Here is a 26,707-nt window from a genome sequence, read left to right as displayed (position 1 = left end):
TGTTGCTTGGCCTAGAGTGCAGTAAGGGTCCTTGTATTGCAGAATATAACCAAGGGTCCCTCCGGGCAATGTGTTTATTGAGCATTTATTATGATTTGTTTGCACAGGGGTTAGATTACATCCTGTCTTGGCTGAGCGTTCATTCTGATATGTTTGCATGGTGGTTATATGACCATGAGGGACGCGGGTGGCGCTGTGGGTTAAACCACAGAGCCTAGGACTTGCCGATCAGAAGGTTGGCGGTTCGAATCCCCGTGACGGGGTGAGCTCCCGTTGCTCGGTCCCTGCTCCTGCCAACCTAGCAGTTCGAAAGCACGTCAAAGTGCAAGTAGATAAATAGGTACCGCTCCGGCGGGAAGGTAAACGGTGTTTCCGTGCGCTGCTCTGGTTAGCCAGAAGCGGCTTAGTCATGCTGGCCACATGACCCGGAAGCTGTATGCCAGCTCCCTTGGCCAATAAAGCGAGATGAGCGCCGCAACCCTAGAGTCGGTCACGACTGGACCTAACAGTCAGCGGTCCTTTTACCTTTATATGACAATGAGAATTTGATTGATTAATCAATCTCGTAAAAGTTATATACCACTTGATTGCTGGGGGGGGGGGGAGGGACACCTTAAAGTGGTTTACCAAAAAGGTAAAGCAATAAAATTATCTCTGAAAAGTTTGCAACCACAATTTAAAACATACAGAAAGTTAAAGCCGTGATGGTTGAAGCAAATTAAGACTTCTGTAAGCGTTCTAAACATCTGTGTAGGCTGCATTAGTCCTGTGTTCTTCCTGAATTGTTTGTGTGGTACTTAGATGTCTCCCCATTCAGTCATTTTTTCATCCCACACTTTTCAATACTGACAGTCTGGAGGTTCCCAAAGGCTCAGTGCAGGCCAGTTTATTAAAAGTGTCACAGAGATGTGAAGGTACATGCTTGAATGTTCCTCCGTGGAGGGGTGGGTGGTGGAAAGCTGTGCACGTAGGAAAATAGTGTGTCAGGGAGAAGGCTCAACTGAATCCTCCACCCTGACATGCTAGCTTTCTAGGTGTATGGAGTTCTTTGCAGGGACCCTACAGAGTGGGAAGGGAAGGAGAGACAGGCTAATGGCTTTTGAGTTGGAGGAGATGGAAAGTACTGGCAAGTGTGCTTATAGTTGGCTGGAGTACTGGGACTATAATTCAGATTTCCGGAAAAGACCCATTTTAAATCTATTGCAACAGAAACGACAGAAGTTCATTTCACTTTAAACCCTAAGAGACCCTCCAGATGAGTGTTTTTTTGCAGGTGTGTAACAACTGTGCACTCTGCAATATGTCATGGATAGAATAACGGTGCATTAATGATGGATTTGAAGTGTTGGTGCTGACCTTTAAAGCCCTAAACGGCCTCGGCCCAGTATACCTGAAGGAGCGTCTCCACCCCCATTGTTCTACCCGGACACTGAGGTCCAGCTCCGAGGGCCTTCTGGCGGTTCCCTCACTGTGAGAAGCCAAGTTACAGGGAACCAGGCAGAGGGCCTTCTCCGTAGTGGCGCCCTCCCTGTGGAACGCCCTCCCATCAGATGTCAAAGAGATAAACAACTACCAGACTTTTAGAAGACATCCCTGTTTAGGGAAGCTTTTAATATTTGATGTATTATAGTATTTTAATATTTTTTGGGAAGCCCAGCCAGATGGGCGGGGTATAAATAATAAATTATTATTATTATAATGGGCTGCCCACACATCATTCCTCTTGGCTGGTTGTTCCAAGATGCTTCTCCAGCTTTATCCCATAATTGCATTATTGTTCTTTTCTACAGCGTATGGTGCCCTGCCTTGGTCCAAATTCCGATGCCAGCGGAAGCTGCAGGAAGCCCTATCCCTGCGTGTGCCCAGCCTTAGCCTAAGCCCAGTTCAGCTGTTCCGCAAGCGCCAGACGTGTGTGCGTGTTCGCTTGGCTTTGAACGCTACAGGTATGATGTGGGAGCAGGTGGGGTGGGTCAGGGCCTGATCCAGCCGGGGTTCTTACAACAGGTGTGGGGAGGAAGGAAATCACAGTTAATATTTTTATTGAAGTGTTCTCATGATGCAATGAGATATAGAAAACGAATGTAAATGGGATGTCGTTTAGAAGGGTTAGGAGCGTGTCCAATTCTGGGCACCACAATTTAAGAAGGATGTTGACAAGCTGGAACGTGTGCAAAGGAGGGCAACCAAGACGATCAAGGGGCTGGAAACCAAGCCTTACGAGGAACGGTTGAAGGAGCTGGGTATGTTTAGCCTGGAAAAGAGGAGACTGAGAGGAGATATGATTGTCATGAGCTCGTCCTACTCTCGAGTAGGACCCTGGCAGAGACACATGCCCGACTGGCATGTTCTCTCCCTCCTGGTCGATCGTTTGGGAGCTTCAAAAGCTTTCTTCAGCCCGAACGTCGCAGCGATCGATGCCAACAGACATCGTCACACTTAAGGATCCGCAAAGTCTTCGCAGTTTGCGTAACAGACCTCAGCAACTCAGCCTTTTGGCTAATCTACTTTATTTACACATGGGGCACTGCAAGATGGCTCCCTCTCTCTCTAGCATTAGACAGCAAAGAGAAAGAACAAAGGACAATAGTCCCACTTCATGGAACACAGTAACACAAACATCCTGTCTCCGTCACTTCCCACTCTGTGGAGTCAAAACATACACCATCATGTGATAGACCACAATCTCATGCCTGCAATCATGGAGCAGGAATTCTAACAATGATAGCCACCTTCAAATATCTCAAGGGCTGTCACATGGAGGAGGGAACAAGTTTGCTTTCTCTGCAGTGTAGGATTCAAACCTATGTCTTCAAATTACAAGAAAGGAGATTCTAACTAAACTTCGGGGGGGGGGGGAACTTTCTGACAGTAAGAGCTGTACGACGGTGGGACGGTCTCCCTCTGGAGGTTGTGGTCTCTCCTTCCTTGGAGGTTTTTAAGCTGGATGGCCATCTGCCATGGATGATCTAGTTGAGATTCCTGCATAGCTGGGGTTTGAACCAGATGACCGTTGGGTTTCTTTCCAACTCTGCGGTTCTGCAATTCTAGCTCCCAAGCTTTGATTAAATTCTAGCACCTATTGGGCCCAGGAATTTAGGGGACCCTGGCACCCACAAACTCAGAACCATATGATGCAATTGTTCAGCAAACCCGCAAATGCACAGCACGCACACCGCCTTGCAAGCACCAGGAGAGGTAGACTGCTTCTACTGCCTCGAAACTGCCGTATTAAGTGGGATACAAATTGCTCCGTTAAAGTGATAAGTAATACCAGGATTCAGTGAAGATTTGTGTTGCCTTGGACTGCCTGTTCTCCTTGGCACAGCAGGGGGATACTGTAGATAGTTATGCAAATTAGGGATCGAAAGTGACGTTCAGTGATTGGACAGTTTTAGAAAATTGTTACAGTTACGTTGTACTGGAGCTCTATATAAGCAGGCTGACTGAACCCTTCAGTTCAGCTCTGTTCTGGCCTGTGAATAAACAAGAGCTGTTTGAAGAATCCCTGTGTTGTCTGATATGTTCACCCACAACTTAACACTATTCTCTCTTTTTCCTGACCTCAGGCATTGAAGGACTGGAGCTGCATTTCCTGGTTATAAGTTCCAAACGCTCTGGCTGGCTTCAGATCTTCAGAAGAGCAGGCGCTGGAACCTTGGTTAGTTATCACCATTCCTTTGGACGTGTTGGACTGGGATGGGGAGGCTTCTCTCCCGCCACTCAACAGGATGTCGCTGCCTTCTGTTTATTAGCTGTACGAAAGGCCAAAATTCAGCTGATTAAGTTCTCCTTTAGCTCCATGTTGGGAAAAGCTTCAGAACTTCTGCCTGCCAGCACAGCAGTTCTGTGCCAGGAAAGAAAGGTGGAAACATATACACCACAACCCCACTTTTGACCATTGCATTGGGAAACGACCAGTCTTTGTTCATTCCTCATTCATAGTAGTGTCTTTCAACATCTTTGCAAAATGTAGGAGCAATGTGTAATTTTATGGGAACCTAAATTCTTTGGGTGGTTGAGAGTTGTAGTATGGTAACCTCTGGAGGGTCACAGATTCCTCAGCCTTGGCCTTGGTTTTAGAAACTTGGCTGTGCTTCCCAGTCCCCCATCTTTTGATGGCCCTAGCAGTGTACCAGACACCGAGTTTATTTGGTGGGATGTCTGTGTCCTGACGTAGAAAAGGTACAGAGGACAGGACTGAACCCTAAAAAACTTGCTTTGAGTGGTCAACTCAACTCCTTGTAAATTCATAATGAATGGGGATGCCCTTGAGCTTGTGCAGAGTGAGGACCTGTTGGGTGACTGCAACCAGCATGCATGCTCTTCTAGGCTTAGGGATCATTGTGATGTTGAGTTTCAGGCAGACTTGAGGAATGGCACCCCATCTCTTACGAGCGAGGCTTGTGGGAAAATACTGTGTGGAAGTACAGTGGTACCTTGGTTTAAGAACAGCTTAGTTTACGAACAACTTGGATTAAGAATGCTGCAAACCCGGAAGTAGGTGTTTTGGTTTGTGAACTTTGCCTTGGAAGCAGAACATATTCCGCTTCCTGTTGAGTGTGTTCCTTTTGTAAATTGAGTCCCCCACCACTATGGGAAAGCACGCCTTGGTTTAAGAATGCTTTGGTTTAAGAACAAACTTCTTGAATGGATTAAGTTCGTAAACCAAGGTACTACTGTACTTCCTTTCTACAATTAACAGATGGAGAAGACTTGGGAATTAACATAATTTGCTTCAACCTTTTAAAGTTAAATTCATGAGGGCTAGAAATGTGTGGGGTTTTTTACAAATTGAACGCTGGTATGTTCAAGACCCTCCACAAGCCACTGGATTCCATGATCAGGGGTTTGAATGGATATGAGCAGTGCTTTCTTTGTGGTGGTAGTGACTGATACGGAATACCATCACCTCTCCTTTTTTTTTGCTGTGCATGGCAGCCATTTTGTACTCACAACTGCCGCTCCATTGCCAAGATATGCGCAGTGACACCTCATACCCCCAAAAGCACTGGATGTGATGATGCAGTGGTGTGTGCAGTCTGGCTTGTACATTTTGTGGACTCCTGCTGTTTAAGAGATTCACCAGATAATCGCTTACAGAGCAGTAGCGTTGCAGCTACTAGTTAGAGAGTTACTTCAGCTTGGGACAGGCCAAGATTCCAGCCTGATTTACAAGCAGGGGATCTGGGTGAGCACCATTCTCACTGTGGCATTTCCTTCTCCAGTGGCAGGTGCTATTTGACTGTTTCCCAGCAGAGAGCGGCCGCCGGGTGCTTGTTTCGCTGGAAACCATTCCTGGCGGGGTGCTGAGCATCAACGAAAGCCTTTTAATCCCTAACAACCAATTAGGTAAGACATGGCTAGAATAAATACAGGCCTGGCCTACTGCCACTCCTGAGGGGTCTGGAATTCTGTGCCCGGAAAATCTTCAAATTCTGTGCTGGGGGAAAATGGTGTTCAGGAAACACTGGTCATAGATGGTATTCAAAGTGCCTTCCTTGGCATTCCAGAATTATTCTGTGACCAATGCAGAGGGGAGAGAGGCCAAGGTCTTAGACGAGCATAATATATTTCTGTAACTTGCACATGCAAGAATTTAATCCTATATCAAAGTACACACAATGGCTGATAGGCAATAGAATATGCAGCAATAGCAGGCTTTGCAACATTTCCATACCAACGCCATGTATTACCTCACATACACGAAGCCTTGAAACACATCAGTGTGGTGAGTGTGGAGAGCCAGTGTGGTGTAGTGGTTAAGAGCGGTAGACTCGTAATCTGGTGAACCCGGGTTTGTGTCTCCGCTCCTCCACATGCAGCTGCTGGGTGACCTTAGGCTAGTCACCCTTCTTTGAAGTCTCTCAGCCTCACTCACCTCACAGAGTGTTTGATGTGGGGGAGGAAGGGAAAGGAGAATGTTAGCCGCTTTGAGACTCCTTCGGGTAGTGATAAAGCGGGATATCAAATCCAAAACTCCTCATCACTTGCCGCATCATCGTTCCAATTGTCCTGCTCCAGATTGGGTTTTCTCCTCTGCCACAGCCTGCTTTTCCTTCCCCAGAAGTTCCACAGTTCCACCACAGATGGGTGCCAGCAGAACGGGCTATTGAGGTGTCTGTCACCGAGGGCCCTGACATCACAGTACGCCTCTGCCACCAGCTGGCTCTGGAGTGCGAGGAACTGGGCCAGCCTTTCCACCAGCAGGTGAGACCTTGGAGGGGAAGGATGCAGAGGAGGAACATAAATGGACCCATCTAAAAGGAGATATAAGTCCCTACCAGAGAAGAATGGCAGATCATGTTGATGGATTACGCCGAAATGGCTCAAATGACCGGAAGAAGCCGAAATCAGGAAGACCAAAATTTTAATAAGGATTGGGGGGAAATTATAACTTACCTTAAAGACCATTGTAGACTGTTAAAATCGTTAGTAGTATTGGAATATCACTTGTAGTTTAAGGGTGAATTTTGGACACAATGGAGATGTAAAATATTTGGCTCATCATAAAAGATGCAGGAGGAAATGATTGACAATAGGACCCACAAAGGGAAGGAGGGAAGTCCAAGAGATTCCTTGGAATCTAGTGTTTATGTTTGGTCTATATTTGATATATGACTGTAAAATTTTAATCTGAAAATCAAATAAATTTAGAAAGAAGGGAGGAAAGAAAAGAAATGGACCCATCTAGTAGGAAGAATGGGATGCGGGTGGCGCTGTGGGTTAAACCACAAAGCCTAGGACTTGCCGATCAGAAGGTCGACGGTTCGAATCCCCGCGACGGGGTGAGCTCCCGTTGTTCAGTCCCTGCTCCTGCCAACCTAGCTGTTCGAAAGCACGTCAAAGTGCAAGTAGATAAATAGATCTCCGGCGGGAAGGTAAACGGCATTTCCATGCGCTGCTCTGGTTTGCCAGAAGCGGCTTAGTCATGCTGGCCACATGACCCGGAAGCTGTGCGCCGGCTCCCTCGGTCAATAAAGCGAGATGAGCACCACAACCCCAGAGTCGGCCACGACTGGACCTAATGGCCAGGGGTCCCTTTACCTTTACCTTTAGTAGGAAGGAAGAGCAAGGAGGCTGTTGCTTGCTGTACAAACAATAAAACAATTAAATAATGGGGGGGTGGGGGAGGAAAAGGCCGGACAAACAGGCTGGAGGGATATGAAGGGGAATGTGCGGGTTGAGTAAGAAGAATTACAAACATATTCTGTGCCAGAGCCTCAATGTTATGGCCCTGTTCTCCTCTTCCCAGGTTCTGGTCTCCAAGCATCACCCTGCTCTGCTGTCGTATGAGCGCCTGCTCCCATGCTTATGTATTGAGGTATGTGCGCATCATGTTGAGGGGCCCACGATTCCAAGACTTTTCAGTGGGAGGAGAAAAGAGAGATACGTCTCTCTTGTGGGTGGGCGGGGAGATGCACAAACAGAACTGGGAGGGGGAAGAAGGATTGAAATAGCCTTCTGCAACCTGGTTCCCTCTGACTGCTTTGGACTCCCACCAGCTGTTGTAGTCCAAAGCAACTGGAGAGCACCAAGTTGGGGAAGGCTGGAGGAGAGGAACCTGAGCTGAGCTGAGGCTTACTTCTGCGGCTCAGTCTTGTAGCAGATTTTGCTTAGGTTTGTGGGTGGCTGTGCCTTTAAGAGCCCCTCCTACCCACTCCAGGCCATCTACAGAAAGTGGCCATGGCTGGGCAGGGGACAGAACATCCAAGAATGTTTCCAGATGGGTCTTGATTGCTGGATGGTTGCTCCCTATGCATGCAATTTTGGCAGTTTTGTTGGCATCAAAGTCCAGTCCATCGTTCCCCGCCACCACCAATTTCATCCAGATTTGACTTGTTTGTGAACGACCCATTTACAGTGTTAAGCCTCCCGCGCCCCTTACCCCAAGCCCACAATCTGGAAACACCCCAGGACAGAATGGGCTCACCTGTCATTTTTTCTTGGGTGCCTCTTAGCACATGGGTGGGAGCCCTCTGTCTGGGGACTGCAGAGGGAATCAAGACTGGGAAGCAGCCAACTTGGACCTAACTTTCCTCCCTTCTGTTCTAGGCATCGTATCATGAGCACCACGACAGCTTGCGCAAAAAAGTGTGCCCTTTCTGGGATCAGCCAGAGGCCTGTGAGTCTTGCTTTATTCTAGGGCCGGGTCTGATGACAGCAGGGCTCTGCCAATGCTGTCTAGCTCTGTTGCTGCTAGGGCTGAATGGCTGTTATGCCAATAGTGTTTATTTTAGGTAGGTAAGGTCTGCTGTGAGGGACGCGGGTGGCGCTGTGGGTAAAAGCCTCAGCGCCTAGGGCTTGCCGATCGAAAGGTCGGCGGCTCGAATCCCCGCGGCGGGGTGCGCTCCTGTTGTTCGGTCCCAGCGCCTGCCAATCTAGCAGTTCGAAAGCACCCCCAGGTGCAAGTAGATAAATAGGGACCGCTTACTAGCGGGAAGGTAAACGGCGTTTCCGTGTGCGGCTCTGGCTCGCCAGATGCAGCTTGTCACACTGGCCACGTGACCCGGAAGTGTCTCCGGACAGCGCTGGCCCCCGGCCTCTTAAGTGAGATGGGCGCACAACCCTAGAGTCTGTCAAGACTGGCCCGTACGGGCAGGGGTACCTTTACCTTTAAGGTCTGCTGTGGAGGACAGGCATGCCAAATTTATTTGCTAGCCTCTGCTCCTGTGCCTTTGAGAGGACCTTGGTATGCAGGTCTTAGCAAGTATGCATAGCTTCTTGCCGTGAAATGTTCATCTGCTGCAGGGCCATCTGAAGCATATCCGGCGCCATGGTGCAAAGATCCCTCTGGCGACCCCCCCCCCAGCAACTCCCAAACAAGTGAGGGGGTGCAGCTTCCCCACTCGCTGGGGCGCCCCTGAGAGGCTGGCGCCCTGGCGCAAGGAACCACTAACACCAATGGGAAAGACAGCTCTGTTCTGCTGTTTTCTGCACATTGAGCTGTTGTTAAAGGTGCAGAAGCAGAGCAGACTGCTTTTTCTCTGGTTAGTTAGCCCTAATGAAAGAATGCAGCCCCCTTTTCTATTAGAACTAAATTGATCTCTAGCTCTGCCCATTAGACTATTAATACATTTACTTGGGTGTAAAAATGAGGTAGTATTGGTGTCGTCCCCCCCCCCCTGTTTTTTGTTTTGCTGGAGGTACCTACTTGATTCAATAAAGAGTCCAGCAGACAAAAAGAGAGCCAATGTGATGTAGTGGTTAAAGGGCATAACTTGAACTAGGTAGTTCTGGGTAATAATAATAGTAGTAGTAGTAGTAGTAGTAGTAGTAGTAATAATAATAATAATAATAATAATAATAATAATAGGGATGCAGGTGGCGCTGTGGGTTAAACCACAGAGCCTAGGACTTGCCGATCAGAAGGTTGGCGGTTCAAATCCCTGCAACAGGGTGAGCTCTCGTTGCTCGGTCCCAGCTCCTGCCAACCTAGCAGTTCGAAAGCACGTCAAAGTGCAAGTAGATAAATAGGTACCACTCCAGTGGGAAGGTAAATGGCTGCTCTGGTTTGCCAGAAGTGGCTTAGTCATGCTGGCCACATGACCCGGAAGCTGTACGCCGGCTCCCTCGGCCAATAAGATGAGCGCTGCAACCCCAGAGTCGGTCACGACTGGACCTAATGGTCAGGGGTCCCTTTACCTATACCTTTAATAATAATAATAATAATAATAATAATAATAATAATAATAATAATAATTTATACCCCACCCATCTGGCTGGGTTTCCCCAGCCACTGTGGGACACATCCAACAAAATATTAAAAATACAATAAAACATCCAACATTAAAAACTTCCTTAAATAGGGCTGCCTTCAGATTTCTTCTAAAAGTCAGGTAGTTGTTTATTTCCTTGAGATCTGATGGGAGGGTATTCCACAGGGCGGTTGCCACCACCGAGAAGGCCCTCTGCCTGGTTCCAACAGCATACACTGGGCCACAGGTTCCTCATCCCTGTTATAAGGTATCAGTGTCTATTGGAGACTCAACAGTCTAATCATATTTACACCCCCCGCTGCTGCCTCTCTTCTAGATGGTCCAGATCTGTGGTCCTCGGTGGAGTTTCGCGACTACAGCAACAGCGGCAAGGCTGAAATGGCTATGTCTCTGAGCGGCCGCTGCCTGCTTCATCCCAATGCTTCCCTGTGCTGGAAAGAAAGCGCCACTCCGGGTGCGGCCTGTCAAGACATCCCCAACTCCACAGTCACAGGATTACGTCAGGTGAAAGCATGGGGCGGTCATACTAGGAGCTTGCTGGGGTGGTAACGGGTAAGGATCCAATGATGCTCTTAGGGTGACGTTCGTTCGGAACTGATCCCTGCCTTCCCTGCCTCCTTGTGGTAGTGCTCGGTTTTGCCACAGCAGGTAGGGAAAGGGAGCAGTAGAGGCACGTGGAAAGATATTTAGCTACTGAATCATTGCTTGATGCCTTTGAGCCACCAAAGACTGGCAAGCCTGTTTGCACAAACAAGTGGTTCAGGCTTAGCAGTATGTCCTCATTAAGGGTAAATACGTATTGGTGCTCCTTGCCCACTGTAAAGAGTAAAAGAGGGGAGACTGGGGTGTTTAAAGGATGGCAGAACTGGAGGAAGCAATAGGGCTTGTCAACACGTCCACTTGTTTTGTGGCTTGAAAGCACAGGTCCAAGCAGTTTCCCACTTGTCCTGTGCTTTTTTGTGCTGGGAGCCAGCGTGGTGTAGTGGTTAAGAGGGGCGGACTCGTAATCTGGTGAACCGGGTTCGATTCCCCGCTCCTCCACATGCAGCTGCTGGGTGACCTTGGGCTAGTCACACTTCTCTGAAGTCTCTCAGCCTCACTCACCTCACAGAGTGTTTGATGTGGGGGAGGAAGGGAAAGGAGAATGTTAGCCGCTTTGAGACTCCTTAGGGTAGTGATAAAGCGGGATATCAAATCCAAACTCCTCCTCCTCCTCTTCTTCTTCTTTTTCCAAGGAATAATAATTTTTATTATTTGCATCCTGCCCATCTGACTAGGTTCCCCCTTCTACTCTGGGCAGCTTCCAACATATATAAAAACATAATAAAACATTATTCATTAGAACGCTTCCCTTCAATGCTGAATTGCAGCAAACGTCAATCTGTTGGCCCTGTTCGCTGGAGTGGGCAGGGTTGGATGCCAACAACATCTGAAAAGTCACAGGTTCCCTCACCCTTGCCATGTTGAGCTGTGGAAATTGATATAGGAGAGAAGATAATGGAGTGCTTTTGAAATGATCTTATTGTGCCTTATTGCTTAGAGGTCTTGCATGCTAAGCGATAGATGGATATTGCAAATAAACAATCAAGATTATCCTTGCATGTTTTTTTCTTTCTCTAGGAGTACATCCTTGAGGAGGTGGATGTTCACCCTCGGCTCTGCTTCAAGGTGAGGCCTGCTTCCCAGTCGCTACTCGCACCGGACACTGGCAAGTCAGTTACCTAGTGCCAAATCTTTTCTGCCCAAAACTGTTGCCACTTGCAGCCATCTGGACTCTGCACAGTCTCAGGAGAGCAACGGGAAGCTTGGGAGTTGCATTATCATTATAGGATTTAGTACAGGTGAAACTCAAAAAATTAGAATATCGTGGAAAAGTTCATTGATTTCAGTCATTCAGCTTCAAAGGTGAAACTAATATATGAGATAGACTCATGACATGCCAAGCAAGATATGTCAAGCCTTTCTTTGGATTTGATATCCCGCCTTTCACTCGCCTTCAGGAGTTTCAAAGCGGCTAACATTCTCCTTTGTTACCATTGTGATGATCATGGCGTACAGCTGATGAAAACCCCAAATGAACCATCTCGGAAAATGAGAATATTCAATGAAATCAGCAAAACAAGCATTGCAAATGGAGTAAGATTGGACCTCTGAGAAGTAGAAGCAGATCTCGCTTTGCATGTTATCAGTCAATCTCATATATTAGTTTCACCTTTCAAGTTGAATGACTGAAATAAAGGAACTTTTCCACGATATTCTATTTTTTATTTTTTTTTTAGTTTCACCTGTAGATAGCATTGGGATGTAGATGTTTGTGTGCTTTTAAAAAAAGTGAACTTCACTTCTTGCAGAAGGATATGACTTGGTGTGCCCTGATCTAGACAAGCTGGTCCTCAACCAAGGCATGTCCTCTCAAGGCTTATCTAGGCTTGTCCCATGCCTAGAAAGCCCAAGGTACAGATGAGCTCTCAGTCCCTGCTGGGGTATTTCCAGCAGTGAGAGCCAGTGTGGTGTAGTGGTTAAGAGTAGTGGACTCGTAATCTGGTGAACCGGGTTCGATTCCCCGCTCCTCCACATGCAGCTGCTGGGTGACCTTGGGCTAGTCACACTTCTCTGAAGTCTCTCAGCCTCACTCACCTCACAGAGTGTTTGATGTGGGGGAGGAAGGGAAAGGAGAATGTTAGCCGCTTTGAGACTCCTTAGGGTAGTGATAAAGCGGGATATAAAATCCAAATTCTTCTTCTTCTTCTTTCCATATGTCACAGAGTATGAAAAGCGTTGCACTTGATAAGCCTTCGAAAGCATAAAGCTTTTGTCCAAAGGAAAACAGACCCTGTGATGTGCAGTGCAGTCTTATGAAGGTTGACTCAGGAGGAAGTTACATGGAGTCCTATGGGGCTGTCTGTCTTATAAATCTTTTTTTTAATTGAGTTTTACATTGCAAATTTAAATTCAAACAATAAACATCATCATCATCATCATTGAGGATTCCCTGAATCCTTTGACTCCCCTCCCCCCTTCCATGGTTACCATTTTCAATCTTTTCCCACTGCTTCACTTATTTCCCCTATTTTTCTTATAAAATCCCATTTTACCTTAGTTTTTAGTACATTACAAACGTTATCCAAATCCTGCTGAAGTTTTTAGCTGTTTACAGTGTACATGGGGCTGACTCTTAAGGTCTGCAGTCTTAGGGGCTCTAGATGAGCCATTGTCGTGGGCTTAAAACTGCAAGCACAAGAATTCAGTTAGGACATTGGGAAGAACTTAGGCACATAGGAAGTTGCCTTCCACTGAGTCATCACGCCATAGGTCCTTCTACCTCCACATTGTCTGCACTGACTGGTAGCGGCTCTCCAGGGTTTCAGACAGAGGATATTCTCACCCTGGTCTGCAGATGCCAAGGACAGAACCTAGGACCTTTTGCGTCTGCCGCTGAGCTACAGCCATGCTGTCCTAGTGACTGGCTGACTGGGTGTTGGTGCACTGGGACAGGTTGCTTTCAGGAGTGCCGCGGAATCTTCACTGCTGGGGTCAGGGATGTGGCTCAGCAGTACAGCACCTGCTGCTTTGTAGGTTTGATCCCCAGCATCTCCAGGTAGGGCTAGAAGGGGTGTGAAATCCCGGAAGGCCATTTCCCAGCCATTGTAGACAGTAGTGAGCAAGATGGATCAATGGTCAGACTCATTAAAAAGCAGCTCCCCATGTCTTTTATAAGAGCAGGTTTGGACAAATACTTTTAGTTTTAAGTTGGCTTGATCGATGAGATCAGTTCAAGTCCTGTACAGTGGTAACTTGGAAGTCGAACAGAATCCGTTCTGGAAGTCCGTTCAACTTCCAGAATGTTTGGAAACCAAGGTACAGCTTCTGATTGGCTGCAGGAAGCTCCTACAGCCAATTGGAAGCCGCATCAGATGTTTGGGTTCCAAAGAATGTTCGCAAACCAGAACAATCACTTCCAGGTTTGTGGCATTCGGGAGCCAAAACATTCGACCTGCAAGGCATGTCATCCAAGGTATGACTGCATTCAAGGTTGTCCGTCACTGGAGGAATGGAGATGTGGGATTTCTTTCCCGCTAAAGATATTTGTTGTATCCCCCCCCCCCCCGAAGGAAGGCAGGGGGCTAGAATTGAGGACTCCTGCTGATTTTGCCGTTCTTTCATTCTGTGAGTGTGAGTTGCTGGTTTGGTTTCACCAGCCCCAGCTCTTCTAGTGATCCAGTGTCTTTGCTGTCTGTCTTTTCCAGTTTTCCTACAAAAACAGCAGCCACATTGAGTGCCCACTCCGGACAGGTGAGTCTGCAGCTCAAACCTGCTGGTTTGGTATCGTAGGATGATGGGGAGGTGGTGATTGGGGCAAGGGAGGCGATTCCTTCTCACTGAATCAGAAATCATGCTCATTAGGGTTGCAAGCACGGACCCAAAGCTGTTTTCTCTACCCGTGTCTGTACATTCCTTTCCCATCACAACAGCACTCAGAAGCAGGTTGTCTCATTGCTGTTCGACTGTCAGTGGAGGCTGGTGCTCGTTGGGACTGGTAGGGCAGAAGGCAAGGGGGCCGACGGTAGATGGAGCCAGAGAAATTGACAGGCAGAGCCAATTGATTCTGCTTTTGTTTCCATTCTCTGCCATGCTAAGTCCTATAAAGGGAACACTAAGGAAGAGGATGGGACGCGGGTGGCGCTGTGGGTTAAACTACAGAGCCTAGGGCTTGCCGATCAGAAGGTCGACAGTTCAAATCCCCGCAACGGGGTGAGCTCCGTTGCTCGGTCCCTGCTCCTGCCAACCTAGCAGTTCAAAAGCACGTCAAAGTGCAAGTAGATAAATAGGTACCACTCTGGTGGAAAGGTAAATGGCATTTCCATGTGCTGCTGTGGTTCACCAGAAGCGGCTTAGTCATGCTGGCCACATGACCCGGAAGCTGTATGCCGGCTCCCTCGGCCAATAAAGCGAGATGAGCACCGCAACCCCAGAGTCGGTCACGACTGGACCTAATGATCAGGGGTCCCCTTACCTTTTTAAGGAAGAGGATAGAGCAGGGGTCAGCAACCTTTTTCAGCACCCGGCCGGTTTACTGTCCCTCAGACCTTGTGGGGGGCCAGACTATACATTGAAAAGAAAAAGAATGAACGAATACCTATGCCCCACAAATAACCCAGAAATGCATTTTAAATAAAAGCACACATTCTACTCATGTAAAAACATGCTGATTCCCAGACCGTACATGGGCTGGATTTAGAAGGCAATTGGGCCGGATCTGGCCCCCGGGCCTTAGTTTGCTACCCATGGCGTAAATGCACGGTCCTCTTAACTGGCAGAAAACATGTTGACCATAAACAATGAACGGTTGAAACAAAAGACTTCCCTGGTGTTTGTAGTCAGTCTAAAGCAACGTGAAGATTCTTACCCCAACTTTGTTTTGTGAAAACAGAATGGCTTGTTATGTGGATTTTAAAGTTAAATGTTCCTGCTTAGTTTTGAGCAGTCTTGTCACTTGTTTCCTTTAATCGGGAAGAGCTGTGTTTGCATTGTTAACACTGAAACGCAATTGCGCCCTCATGTGGCAAAAGTAGTGGAAATACAGAATACTTACAGCCTACTGTAGGCAGCACTGAACTAACTGCAAGGGTGCCAGGATACCTATCTAGGCTTTTTTCACTTGCCCCTGCTTTAGTTTTCTGAAGACCCATGTTGATTTGGATGTGTTGCCTAAACTCCACCTTCTGGGATATATTTTATGCGTGTATGATGTTGCTATACAGGCAACTCCCGACTTATGCGGGGGTTACGTTCCAAGGCCCCGTGCGTTTAAGTGAAATCGCGTATATTCAAAACACCATTGGAAGAGCCTTGAAACACCCCATTTCACCTCCACCCTGTTCTGCCCTATTCTGTGCAGTTATTGTGACGTTTCCAGGTCACTTCCGGGTTCAGCGCGATGCCGCGGTCACACACATATCAGATGCGCCTAAGAGTTTGTAAGAATTAATTTTTTGCTTAAAGTGCAAACATATGCCTAAAAAGGTCTGAGACATTAGAACAACTTGGTGCCGGTCTTTCTTCCTAGACACTGCCTGGAATGTATCTATGAGTGTCAAACCGTGGCAGCTCCACTTGCATTTTCATTCTCGTGCACCAGCATCCTTCAGCTCGGCCTTTTGTCAGAAGCAATCTCCACACCAGTGTGAGCCTGAGCCGCCTGTCTATACCATCACCCATGTAAGTGACTTTTGGAGCTGGAGAGGAGGAGGGTTGACTTGGGTTGGGATCCACCCGGACTGGCCCAAACCAACAAAATTAATTTCAGAAGGGACAAATGTAAGGTTCTGCACTTAGGCAGGAAGAACCAGATGCACAAATATAAGATGGGGGACACCTGGCTTGCCAGTAGTGCATGTGAAAAGGATCTAGGGGGTCTTAGTGGACCACAAGCTGAACATGAGTCAACACTGTGATGCAGCAGCAAAAAAAGCGAATCCTATTCTAGGCTGCATTAATAATAATAATAATATTTATACCCTGTCCATCTGGCTGGGTTTCCCCAGCCATTCTGGGTGGCTTCCAACCGAATATTAAAAACAATACAGTGCCAGACATTAAAAACTTGATGTCTTCTAAAAGTTTGGTAGTTATTTTTCTCTTTGACATCTGGTGGGAGGGCGTTCCACAGGGCAGGCACTACTACCAAGAAGACCCTCTGCCTGGTTCCCTGTAACCTCACTTCTTGCAGCGAGGGAACTGCCAGAAGGCCCTCGGTGCTGGACCTCAGTTTCCGGCTGGATGATGGGGGTGGAGACGCTCCTTCAGGTATACTGGACTGAGGCCATTTAGGGCTTTAAAGGTCAGCACCAACACTTTGAATTGTGCTTGGAAACATACTGGGAGCCAATGAAGACCTTTCAGGACCGGTGTTATATGGTCTCGGTGGCCACTCCCAGTAACCAGTCTAACTGCCGCATTCTGGATTAATTGCAGTTTCTGAGTCACCTTCAAAGATAGCCCCACGTAGACCGCATTGCAGTAGTCCAAGCAGGAGATAACTAGAGCATGCACCACTCTGGCAATAGAAGCATAGTGTCCAGATCAAGGGAAGTAATAGTACTGCTCTATTCTGCCTTGGTCAGACTGCACCTGGAGTACTGTGTCCAGTTCTGGGTACCACAAATTAAGAAGGATATTGGCAAGTTGGAACGTGTGCAGAGGAGGGCAACTAAAATGGTCAAAGGTCTGGAAACCAAGACTTGTGAGGAACAGCTGAAGGAGCTGGGTATGTTCAGCCTGGAAAAGAGAACACCGAGAGGAGATACGATAGCCATCTTCAGATATCTGAAGGGCTGTCACATGGAAAACGGAGCAAGCTTGTGTTCTCCTGCTCTGGAGGGTAGGACTCGAACCAATGGCTTCAAGTTACAAGAAAGGAGATTCCGGCTAAACTTCAGGAAGATTTTTCTGACAGCACAAGCTGTTTGACAGTGGCATGAAGTCCCTCGGGAGGTGATAGGTTTTTGGAGATTTTTAAGCAGAGGTTGGATGGGCATCTGTCGTGGATGCTTGAGCTGAGATTCCTGCATTGCAGGGAGGCTGGACTAGATGATCCTTGGGGTGCCTTCCAACTCTACAATTCTACGATGCGTGAGGGAAGGTGCGGTAAATGGGCTGCATTTTTTTTCTGGAGTGAGGCAGAGGACTGGGCCTCATGTCCTACTCACCCTTATGTTTTGCAGCTGGAGAGATCAAGCCTGGGAGACTTGGACCTCATCCTTCCTTGGCGGGCATTGACAAGCTGTGTACTGGTAAGGACCAACCTAAGTCCCACCACACCCTGTATTGTAATATACAGTGGTACCTCGGGTAACAGACGCTTCAGGTTACAGACTCCGCTAACCCAGAAATAGTACCTCGGGTTAAGAACTTTGCTTCAGGATGAGAACAGAAATCGCACGGTGGCAGCGGGAGGCCCCATTAGCTAAGGTGGTGCTTCAGGTTAAGAGCAGTTTCAGGTTAAGAACGGACCTCCAGAACGAATTAAGTACGTAACCAGAGGTACCACTGTACATTGGATTGTATCCATCACTAGTCCTGCCCAGAGGAGTCACCTTGGAGTTAACAGACATACCGTATTTTTTGTTCTATATGACTCACTTTTTCCCTCCTAAAAAGTAAGGGGAAATGTGTGTGCGTCTTATGGAGCGAATGCAGGCTGCACAGCTATCCCAGGAGCCAGAACAGGAAGAGGGTTTGCTGCTTTCGCTGCGCAGCAATCCCTCTTGCTGTTCTGGCTTCTGAGATTCAGAATATTTTTATTGTTGTTTTCCTCCTATGAAAACTAGAAAACAAACTAGGTGCGTCTTATGGTCTGGTGCATCTTATAGAGCGAAAAATACGGTGGTTAATTAACTCCAGTGGGTCTAGTTTGAGTCTTCTTCTTCTTTGGTGATCACTTGTAGCCGAGTAAGATTGTCTTCCATAAACACGGTTTTAACAGAGAGCCCGTAAGTGACAGTGGGGGCCAATTCTGGATCCACATGTCCTTCCACATTGGGGACAGGTGGGAGTTGATCACGGTGAGGGTTTGCCAACCATGCCTTCCTCTTAGCACGTTTCTCCCTTGCTTCCTGAGTTCGAGTGTCTTCAAAGCCCATGACACCTTTGGTAAAGGCTGATATCCAAGTGGAGCGCTCACAGGCCAGTGTTTATGCTACATTTTTTAAATATTTGCCTTGGGAGAGTCTTTAAACCTCTTTTGTTGACTTTGAGTAGAACCTTGCTCGGTAGAGAACAGTTTCAGCAGTAGGTGGGGCTTGATCCAGGAGACCGGCACCACTGGCTCCCTGCTTGACTGCTGCAAAGCGTGCGAGCTACTGAATTGAAATTGAAATAATTTATTGTCACTTGTGCATCTTGTATACAGTCCAGTCTTGTGTCACTAAAACCTGTTTCAAGTGTTCTGCCTTTTCTCTCCATCTGGTTTGTCAGGTCTGGCGTTCTGATGTGCGCTTCGCTGGCAAACAGCTTCTGTGCCCAGATGGTAAGTTGCCATCCCATATTAGGCTGGGAGCGGGAGGGATTTAAGGAACAGCACCTTGCCCCATTGTGAGGCGTGGCTGCATGTGTCATTCCTTGCGTGAGGTTGCCTGGTTGTTTTTGCTGGGTCCCAGCCATGGGTGTAGCCATGATTTTTGTTAGTGGGGCAGAACCTCTGTTAGCTATGTGTACTTTTATTGATTTGGGGGGGGGGGAGCAGCTGCCCCTCCCTGCCTGCACCCCCTCGTTTGGCTACGACCATGGCCCCAGCTAAATGTGGAACAGTGAAAAGTCTTCTTGGAAAGAGTAATGAGTCAGAACTAGATGTTCTAGATCTTGTAGTACACGGAGGCGGGTTGTAGTGCACGTACCACTTGTTCTTTTGTGCAGGCAGGGATGGGGAACCTGTTTTGTCAGCCAGCGAATGGGGAAAATATCAGTACCCTCTGGGAGAACATAGAATCAAAGTGTTATGTACTGAGTGAATAGGATCCAAAATGCAGCAGTCTGATTGGTCCTAGAACAATAGGATCCAAAATGCAGCAGTCTTATTGGTCCCAGAACAATAGGATCCAAAATGCAGCAGTCTGATTGGTCCTAGAACAATAGGATTCAGAATGCAGCAGTCTGATTGGTCCTAGAACAATGCAGCAGTATGATTGGTCTGCAGGAGCCACCCAATCTGGCTCTAGGTGGAAGCGAATCCACAACCTGATTGGCCTACAGGAGAATTCCGGAATTAGCCAATCATGTGCAGCCCATTGTGTAAATAATGTATATAAAGCAGATACTTTGAGGGGACTTTTCATTCCTCCTCACCACTATGAGCTGAATAAAGAGCATGAAGTCACTTTGCGACTCTGAGTATATTTCACAAAGAGTTGGAAGGGACACCAACAATGGTCCAGCCCAACCCCCTGCAATGCAGGAATCTCAAATGAAGCATCCAAGACAGATGACCATCCAACCTCTGCTTAAAACTCTCCAATGAAGGAGAGTCCTCAACGAAGACTCTCCATTGAAGGATGGAGTCCTCAAGGCGTGTTGCTGCAATGCTAAGGCTCCCTAGTAGGGTTAGTCATAAGAGGCTTAGTAGCACATATATACCATGGAGAGAAGGGACGGTGAAATATACTCAGAGTCGAGAGTGGATTTCATGCTCTTTATTCAGCTCATAGTGGTGAGGAGGAATGGAAGTTCCCCCAGAATGTCTGCTTTATATACATTATTTACACAATGGGCCCCACGTGATTGGCTAATTCCGAGATTCTCCTGTAGGCCAATCAGGTTGCGGATTCACTTCCACCTGGAGCTGGATTGGGTGGCTCCTGTGGACCAATCAGACTGCTGCATTCTGGACCCTATTGTTCTAGGACCAATCAGACTGATGCATTCTGAATCCTATTGTTCTAGGACCAATCAGACTGCTGCATTCTGAATGCTATTGTTCTAGGACCAATCAGACTGCTGCCTTTTGGATCCTATTCAACTCAGTACATAACAGATGGCATCAAAACTTTATATTTTAGGATGGGCAAGTGGGTCCTGCAACAAAAGGTTGCAGTAGTGAGTGCTCCCATTCAGGTTGATACTGTTATTATTTATGGCACTCCAAGCAAAAAGACCCAAAAAGAAAGCTTGGTTGAAAAGAAAAAAAGGGGTTGCCTGGTGCCTACATGTAGTCAGTGATGGTGTCAGGCAGTGCCTCCCTAGGGAGAGCATTCCCTAAGTGCAGAGCCACCACTGAAAAGGCCCGTTCTCCCATTGCCACCCTCCACACCTGTCTTGGAGAGTGCACAACACGAAGAAGGACCTCCGATGATGACTGTGGGATCTGGGTTGGTTCATGCGGGGTTCCTGTCAGTCCTGCTATCTTCCATAATAGCAGTTGTTGCTTACCCAGTAAGGAGTCTTCCAAGAGGCATTCAGCATTTTGTGGCCACTGAGCATGTTCAGTTCTCATTGGTCTGTTTTGGTTCTCTTTCACACACACACACACACACACACACACACACACACACACACGGTCCTTAGATTGATTGATTTATTTTAAAGTGCTCCCGCATACCTTGAGGTTCCCCCAGAGACTGGCGATACCTCCCCCGCTTGTGCATGAATGGATGGTGCAAATTTTGGCTCCATGAAGATCCACACTCAGAGAATGAGTTTGCTAGGAGTGTTTCGGATGGAAAGAGAAACAACGTACATAGATCCCTGAGCAGATGGAAAGGTAGTGCAGGTTGTTGTTAATTTGTGTTAATTTCTCACCTCCTTTTTTCCCCCTACTAGTGACTCACAGGCACTGGGGGCTGCTGGCCTTTGGAGTGAGTCTAGGACTAGTGTTGCTGCTCGTCGCAGCCGTTCTGCTAATTCGCTGTGTTCTGCGCAGGCTTCATAGAGGTAAGAAGCATCAGAGGAATAAGAAGAACTATCAATGTGTGTTTGTGAAAGGGCGGGAAATGTCTTTGAAATAATAATAATACTAATAATACTACTACTACTACTAATAATAATTTATTTATACCCCACGTATCTGGCTGGGTTTCCCCAGCCACTGTTGGGCGGCTCCCAAAAGAATACAGTGGTACCTTGGTTTGCAACTGCTTTGGATTACAACTGTTTTGGATTACAACCACGTCAAACCCGGAAGTGCGTGTCCCTTTTTTGGGATTACAACCCTCTTTTTTTGGATTGCAACCAATTTTTTGGGGGGAGGCCCCATTGGCAAAAGCACGCCTTGGGTTACAACCTGTTTTGGTTTACAACCAGACCTCTGGAACGGATTATGGTTGTAAACCAAGGTACCACTGTATTAAAACATGATAGAACATCAATCCTTAAAAACTTCCCTAAACAAGGCTGCCTTCAGATGTCTTCTGAAGTCAGATAGTTGTTTATTTCCTTGACATCTGGTGGGAGGGCGTTCCACAGGGCGGGTGCCACTATCGAGAAGGCCCTCTGCCTGGTTCCCTGTAACCTCACTTCTCGTAGTGGGGGAACCTCCAGAAGGCCCTCGGAGCTCGACCTCAGGGTCCAGGCTGAATGATGGGGGTGGAGACGCTCCTTCAGGTATACTGGGCTGAGGCTGTTTAGGGCTTTAAAGGTCAGCAGCAACACTTTGAACTGTGCCCAGAAACATACTGGGAGCCAATGTAGGTCTTTCAGGACCAGTGTTATATGGTCTTGGTGTCCACTCCCAAAAGGCGACGCACTCTAGTAATTCAGTCCTGTGTGGTGAGACAGTTGTCAGAGCAGTAGCACCCTCTGTATTTCATCACATGCCTGCAAATATTTTTGTGGGACTGCAACTCCCATCCACACTGACGATTGGCCATGCTTGCTGGGGTTGATGGGAGTTGTAGTCCAAAAACTTCTCAAGGGCGCCATGTTGACTCCCTCGGAGATAGGGGCATATTTAGGAATTGCCCTAAATTATAGTCATTCTTATTGTTTAACACCGTAAGTATACATAACGTTCCATAGAGCAACGTAAGAAAAACCTGAATGTTTTCCAGAAAAGATTGGTTGAGAATGACAAAAACAATTCTTACCATGTGGTGGCATTTGTGTATAAAAATGTTAGTCCGTTGCCTGGAAGTGTGTGTAGGGTCAATGTGGAAAAAATATGGCAGGACAAAGTTATGAATTCATTTCAATTATTTCTGTACTGCCTTTCACTCCACAGAGTGCCAAAACAGTTTACAACCAAGAAGCAATGGCAGTACACCAAGAAGTCCTAAAAAATACCCATAAAAACATATGAGTAAAATATTAACATCAGTTACACTAATTAGGGTGCTAAAAACTGGCATTGATGGCCAAGGAATGCCTGGGCAAATAGGTATGTTTTCAAAGCATGCCAGAAGCATCCAATATTGGTGCCTGCCAAATCTCCATAGGGGAGGTGCCACCACAGAGAAGGCTCTTTTCCGTACCAACATAAAGCAAATATCTGCAGGCCATGCAGTTAAAAGCCTTCTCTATTAATGGCTCCTTCTTCTCAGCATCCAGCTTTTATTTTAATTTCTGCTCTAGTCAGGAGCTTATCGTTGCCAGAGCCTCCATTTGCTCTCCATTGAAGTACAGTGGTACCTCTGAATGCGAACGGGATCCGTTCCGGAGCCCCGTTCGCATCCTGAAGCGAACGTAAGACGTGTCTGCGCGAGTCACGTTTTGCCGCTTCAGCACATGCATGTGACGTCATTTTGACCATCTGCGCATGCGCGAGCGGCGAAACCTGGAAGTAACGCGCTCTGTTACTTCCGGGTCGCCGTGGAGTGCAACCCGAAAATACTTATCCTGAAGCATATTTATCCCAAGGTATGACTGTATTGGGACACGGGTGGCGCTGTGGGTAAAACCTCAGTGCCTAGGACTTGCCGATCGTCAGGTCGGCGGTTTGAATCCCCGCGGCGGGGTGCGCTCCCGCTGCTCGGTCCCAGCGCCTGCCAACCTAGCAGTTCGAAAGCACCCCCGGGTGCAAGTAGATAAATAGGGACCGCTTACTAGCGGGAAGGTAAACGGCGTTTCAGTGTGCTGCGCTGGCTCGCCAGATGCAGCTTGTCACACTGGCCACGTGACCCGGAAGTGTCTTCGGACAGCGCTGGCCCCCGGCCTCTTAAGCGAGATGGGCGCGCAACCTCAGAGTCGGACACGACTGGCCCGTATGGGCAGGGGTACCTTTACCTTTACCTTTATGACTGTATTATGATTTCATGGTGCAACCGGGAGCAGGCTGCATTATGAGCAGGACACATGTCTCAGCTAAAGCAGGATGATGGAAACAGAATAAACACCAGACATTATCAGTCCCATGATCTGCTGGGAAGGGATATTTCATAGTCGGTGGTGGTTCATGCTGCTACATCCAGCCTCATTTGGCGATCCGTTGTAGCTCATGGTTGGCAAGGCCCCATTTAGGAGGAACCTAAGACCTTTATTATTTATGTTTTAATGTAATTTTAATCTCCTTTTGGAAGCCGCCCAGAGTGGCTGGGGAACCCAGCCAGATGGGCGGGGTGTTAGTTATAAATTATTATTATTATTATTATTATTATTATTATTATTATTATTATGGATTCATGCCACACCCTTCCTCCCCAAGGAGCCCATGGTGGCAAAGAGATAATACAACTTTACAAATAAAGTAAAAACATTCTAAAGCAGTCAAAAACATTCTAAAAACAATTGTGACTCAACTAAAAAGCCGTAAACAGAATCACAGAATCATAGAGTTGGAAGGGAACCTGAGGGTCATCTAGTCCAACCCCATTTGGCGTGCAGGAATCAAAACTAAAGCAAGCCATGACAGGTGGCCACCCAACCTCTGCTTAAAATATTCTAAAATCAATTAAAACCCTGTTTCTATTCAATGATCTTGAAGATTGGTCAGGAACAGTATCCTTCAGCCATCGCAGGAACGCTTTCAAATTCCTCCTGAAAAACTAATGACGGCGGAGAGAGGTTGCACCTCACTAGGGAGGGCATTCCACAGCTGGGGAGCCACCACTCGGAAGTCCCTGTCAAGGGTCAGCACCTTCTTATGAGAAGCACTCCTGATTCCGCTTTCTCCCTTCTCTCCCCAGACGTACCGGGCAAGCGCCATTCTCGCCCCATCCTGCTGATCTATTCCCCCGACTCGGAGGAGCACAAGCAGTTGGTGTGTGCTTTTGCGGCGCTGCTGCGCTCAGCCCTGGGCTGCCCCGTGCTTTTAGACCTCTGGGAGCTGGGCCACGTGGGGCGGCTGGGCATCTTGCCCTGGGTGTACGCCCAGCGAGAGCAAGTCAGCCGAGAGCAGGGCCAGGTCCTGCTGCTGTGGAGCGTCGGCAGCGCCCGCGCCTACGGGCTGTGGCAAGGGAAGGCCTCCCGGCGCGGCGGCATGAAAGCACCAGAGCCCCACGACCTGTTTGGGGCGGCCATGGCCTGCTTGAAAGGCGAACTGCAGGGGGAGCCTGGGGCCGTGCGAGGAAAGGGCGACTGGGTCATCGCCTACTTCAGCAAACTGTGCGGCCGGCGCAACATCCCTCGGGCCTTGCACTTCCTTCCTCGATACCGCCTGCCTCAGGAACTGCCAGGTCTGGTCAGGGTGCTTCAGGGCCCTTCCAGCTCAACCCCAAGATGGCTCCGCGCCAGCGCTAAGGCCCTCGTGTGCCGCTTGCTCAAGGCTGAGAGGAAGAAAGCTGTGCGGAGCCAGAGGCATCAGCCTTGGAGGTCAGCCACGGAGAAGTTTGCGAGCTCCCTGGTCCCTTTTGCTCCTCATCCCAAACTGCGCAGGCCGAGCTGCGCTTGAGGAGAGACGCGCATCCCGGTGGAGAACGTGTGGGGTTGTGAAATGGGGCTCTCCCTCCACTACAGAACCTAGGAAGCCAGACATTTGCAGCCTTTTAGGTCTGCGGATGGGACGCGGGTGGCGCTGTGGGTTAAACCACTGAGCCCAGGGCTTGCCAATCAGAAGGTCGGCGGTTCGAATCCCCGCGATGGGGTGAGCTCCCGTTGCTCGGTCCCTGCTCCTGCCCACCTAGCAGTTCGAAAGCACATCAAAGTGCAAGTAGATAAATAGGCACAGCTCCGGCAGGAAGGTAAACGGCGTTTCCGTGCGCTGCTCTGGTTCGCCAGAAGCGGCTTAGTCATGCTGGCAATGTGACCCGGAAGCTGTACGCCGGCTCCCTCGGCCAATAAAGCAAGATGAGCGCCGCAACCCCAGAGTCGGCCGCGACTGGACCTAATGGTCAGGGCTCCCTTTACCTTTTTAGGATGTGAAAAGGAAGGTCCAAACTCAGTGTAGTAAGCTAAAGGAGAGGCTGCTCTGCTTGCTAAGGAAGTCCGGGGCCTTTTGAGTCCCAACGCCACGAAAAAGAGCGGCCAAACTCGGCCGAGTTGGAGGCTGCTCCACCGGCTAGGCATCGTCTTGCACAGTGGTTATGGAAACGGTTGCCGTGGAAATGATAGTGCGGTGCAAGTTAACGCCAGTCACGGCACAGGAAAGGTCAGGAGGCCGCTGTGTGGCGTTGGCGCCAGAGGAGGGGCTGTGCAATATTGAAGCCGTGTCTTGCCATGTGTAATTTATGTGACGCTGCAATCACCCCAAAAGAGGTGCTCTGGAGGACAGTCATATCGGCCCTACTGCAACTGAATTGGCTAACAGGAAACCTTAAACTGCTCACCGGCAGGTCATTTCAGGGCTGTATCCGCAGAACTAACCTGCCCCCCTCCACTCTTTGCATTTTCTGCTTTCATTTTAAAAGCAGGTTTCTCTAGCAATTTAACTTGTGAATATATGAGGGGAAATATGGAGGCAGCATTTTGCCCAACGGTAAGCTATTAAGGAATACACAATTAAATAACTACAAATCTATCAAACTACCTGTTCTGGTCACCAGCCTGCTTCTTGTTCAATTAAGTACAAAGCAAGCATATCACTTAAGAATTACATTGAGGGAACGCTTTTTTGTTTTGTCGTGTGTTTGTCGAATGCGTTGGGGGGTGTCTTTTATATGAGTCCTTATGTTTTTATTTTTTCTGTTTGGAATACGATAATAAAAATTACTTTAAAAATGCGCACGCATCTTTGATATATAGATCACTTCTGTGCTTGGTGTGTACATACAATACCATTCCACCTTGAAAAGGCAGGTCGAGACTTGTCCTGTTGCAATGCACACATAACTTGGTTGTGTATTACAGAACTTGAGGTGCTTCTAGACGTAAGCTTATTAAGCTTGCAGCCGTGTCGCCGAGGTATCACAAACAAGTCTTCACAATGAACATTAAATTATAGCTTTTGATAGTGATACCAGCCACGGCCAGGGGGTGGGGCAGGGTGTTAGCTCCTGTTTTCAATTGATCGTAAAATGTATGTGCTTGCTTTCTGAATTATTGGCATCTCCTCTAAGCCCTTGTAGATGTAGATTGCAGATGTAAACAGAAGAAGATATATGGTTTCTATGTGACACACACTTGGCAGTGCT

General features: G+C 48.0%; 1 protein-coding gene across 2 annotated transcripts in view; it reads left to right on the top strand.

Annotated features, from left to right (window-relative positions):
• Positions 1 to 26,294, top strand: part of IL17RE (interleukin 17 receptor E) — a 59,515-nt gene extending 33,221 nt beyond the window's left edge. For both annotated transcript variants that reach the window (XM_053378469.1, XM_053378470.1), the window contains exons 5-18: positions 1,791 to 1,943; positions 3,567 to 3,658; positions 5,226 to 5,349; positions 6,065 to 6,207; positions 7,253 to 7,321; positions 8,053 to 8,122; positions 10,033 to 10,220; positions 11,337 to 11,384; positions 13,964 to 14,009; positions 15,784 to 15,935; positions 17,441 to 17,509; positions 18,693 to 18,744; positions 21,030 to 21,140; positions 24,326 to 26,294. In XM_053378469.1, coding sequence (XP_053234444.1) covers positions 1,791 to 1,943; positions 3,567 to 3,658; positions 5,226 to 5,349; positions 6,065 to 6,207; positions 7,253 to 7,321; positions 8,053 to 8,122; positions 10,033 to 10,220; positions 11,337 to 11,384; positions 13,964 to 14,009; positions 15,784 to 15,935; positions 17,441 to 17,509; positions 18,693 to 18,744; positions 21,030 to 21,140; positions 24,326 to 25,029 — 2,021 coding nt within the window. In that variant the 3' untranslated portion in view covers positions 25,030 to 26,294. The remainder of the gene's footprint in view (positions 1 to 1,790; positions 1,944 to 3,566; positions 3,659 to 5,225; positions 5,350 to 6,064; positions 6,208 to 7,252; positions 7,322 to 8,052; positions 8,123 to 10,032; positions 10,221 to 11,336; positions 11,385 to 13,963; positions 14,010 to 15,783; positions 15,936 to 17,440; positions 17,510 to 18,692; positions 18,745 to 21,029; positions 21,141 to 24,325) is intronic.
• The last annotated feature ends 413 nt before the right edge of the window (positions 26,295 to 26,707 follow it).

The sequence above is a fragment of the Podarcis raffonei genome, chromosome 2 (assembly GCF_027172205.1).
Source record: "Podarcis raffonei isolate rPodRaf1 chromosome 2, rPodRaf1.pri, whole genome shotgun sequence".
NCBI classification, from domain to species: domain Eukaryota; kingdom Metazoa; phylum Chordata; class Lepidosauria; order Squamata; family Lacertidae; genus Podarcis; species Podarcis raffonei.
Note: the sequence above shows the minus strand (reverse complement) of the source record. Positions and strands in the feature narration are given on the sequence as shown.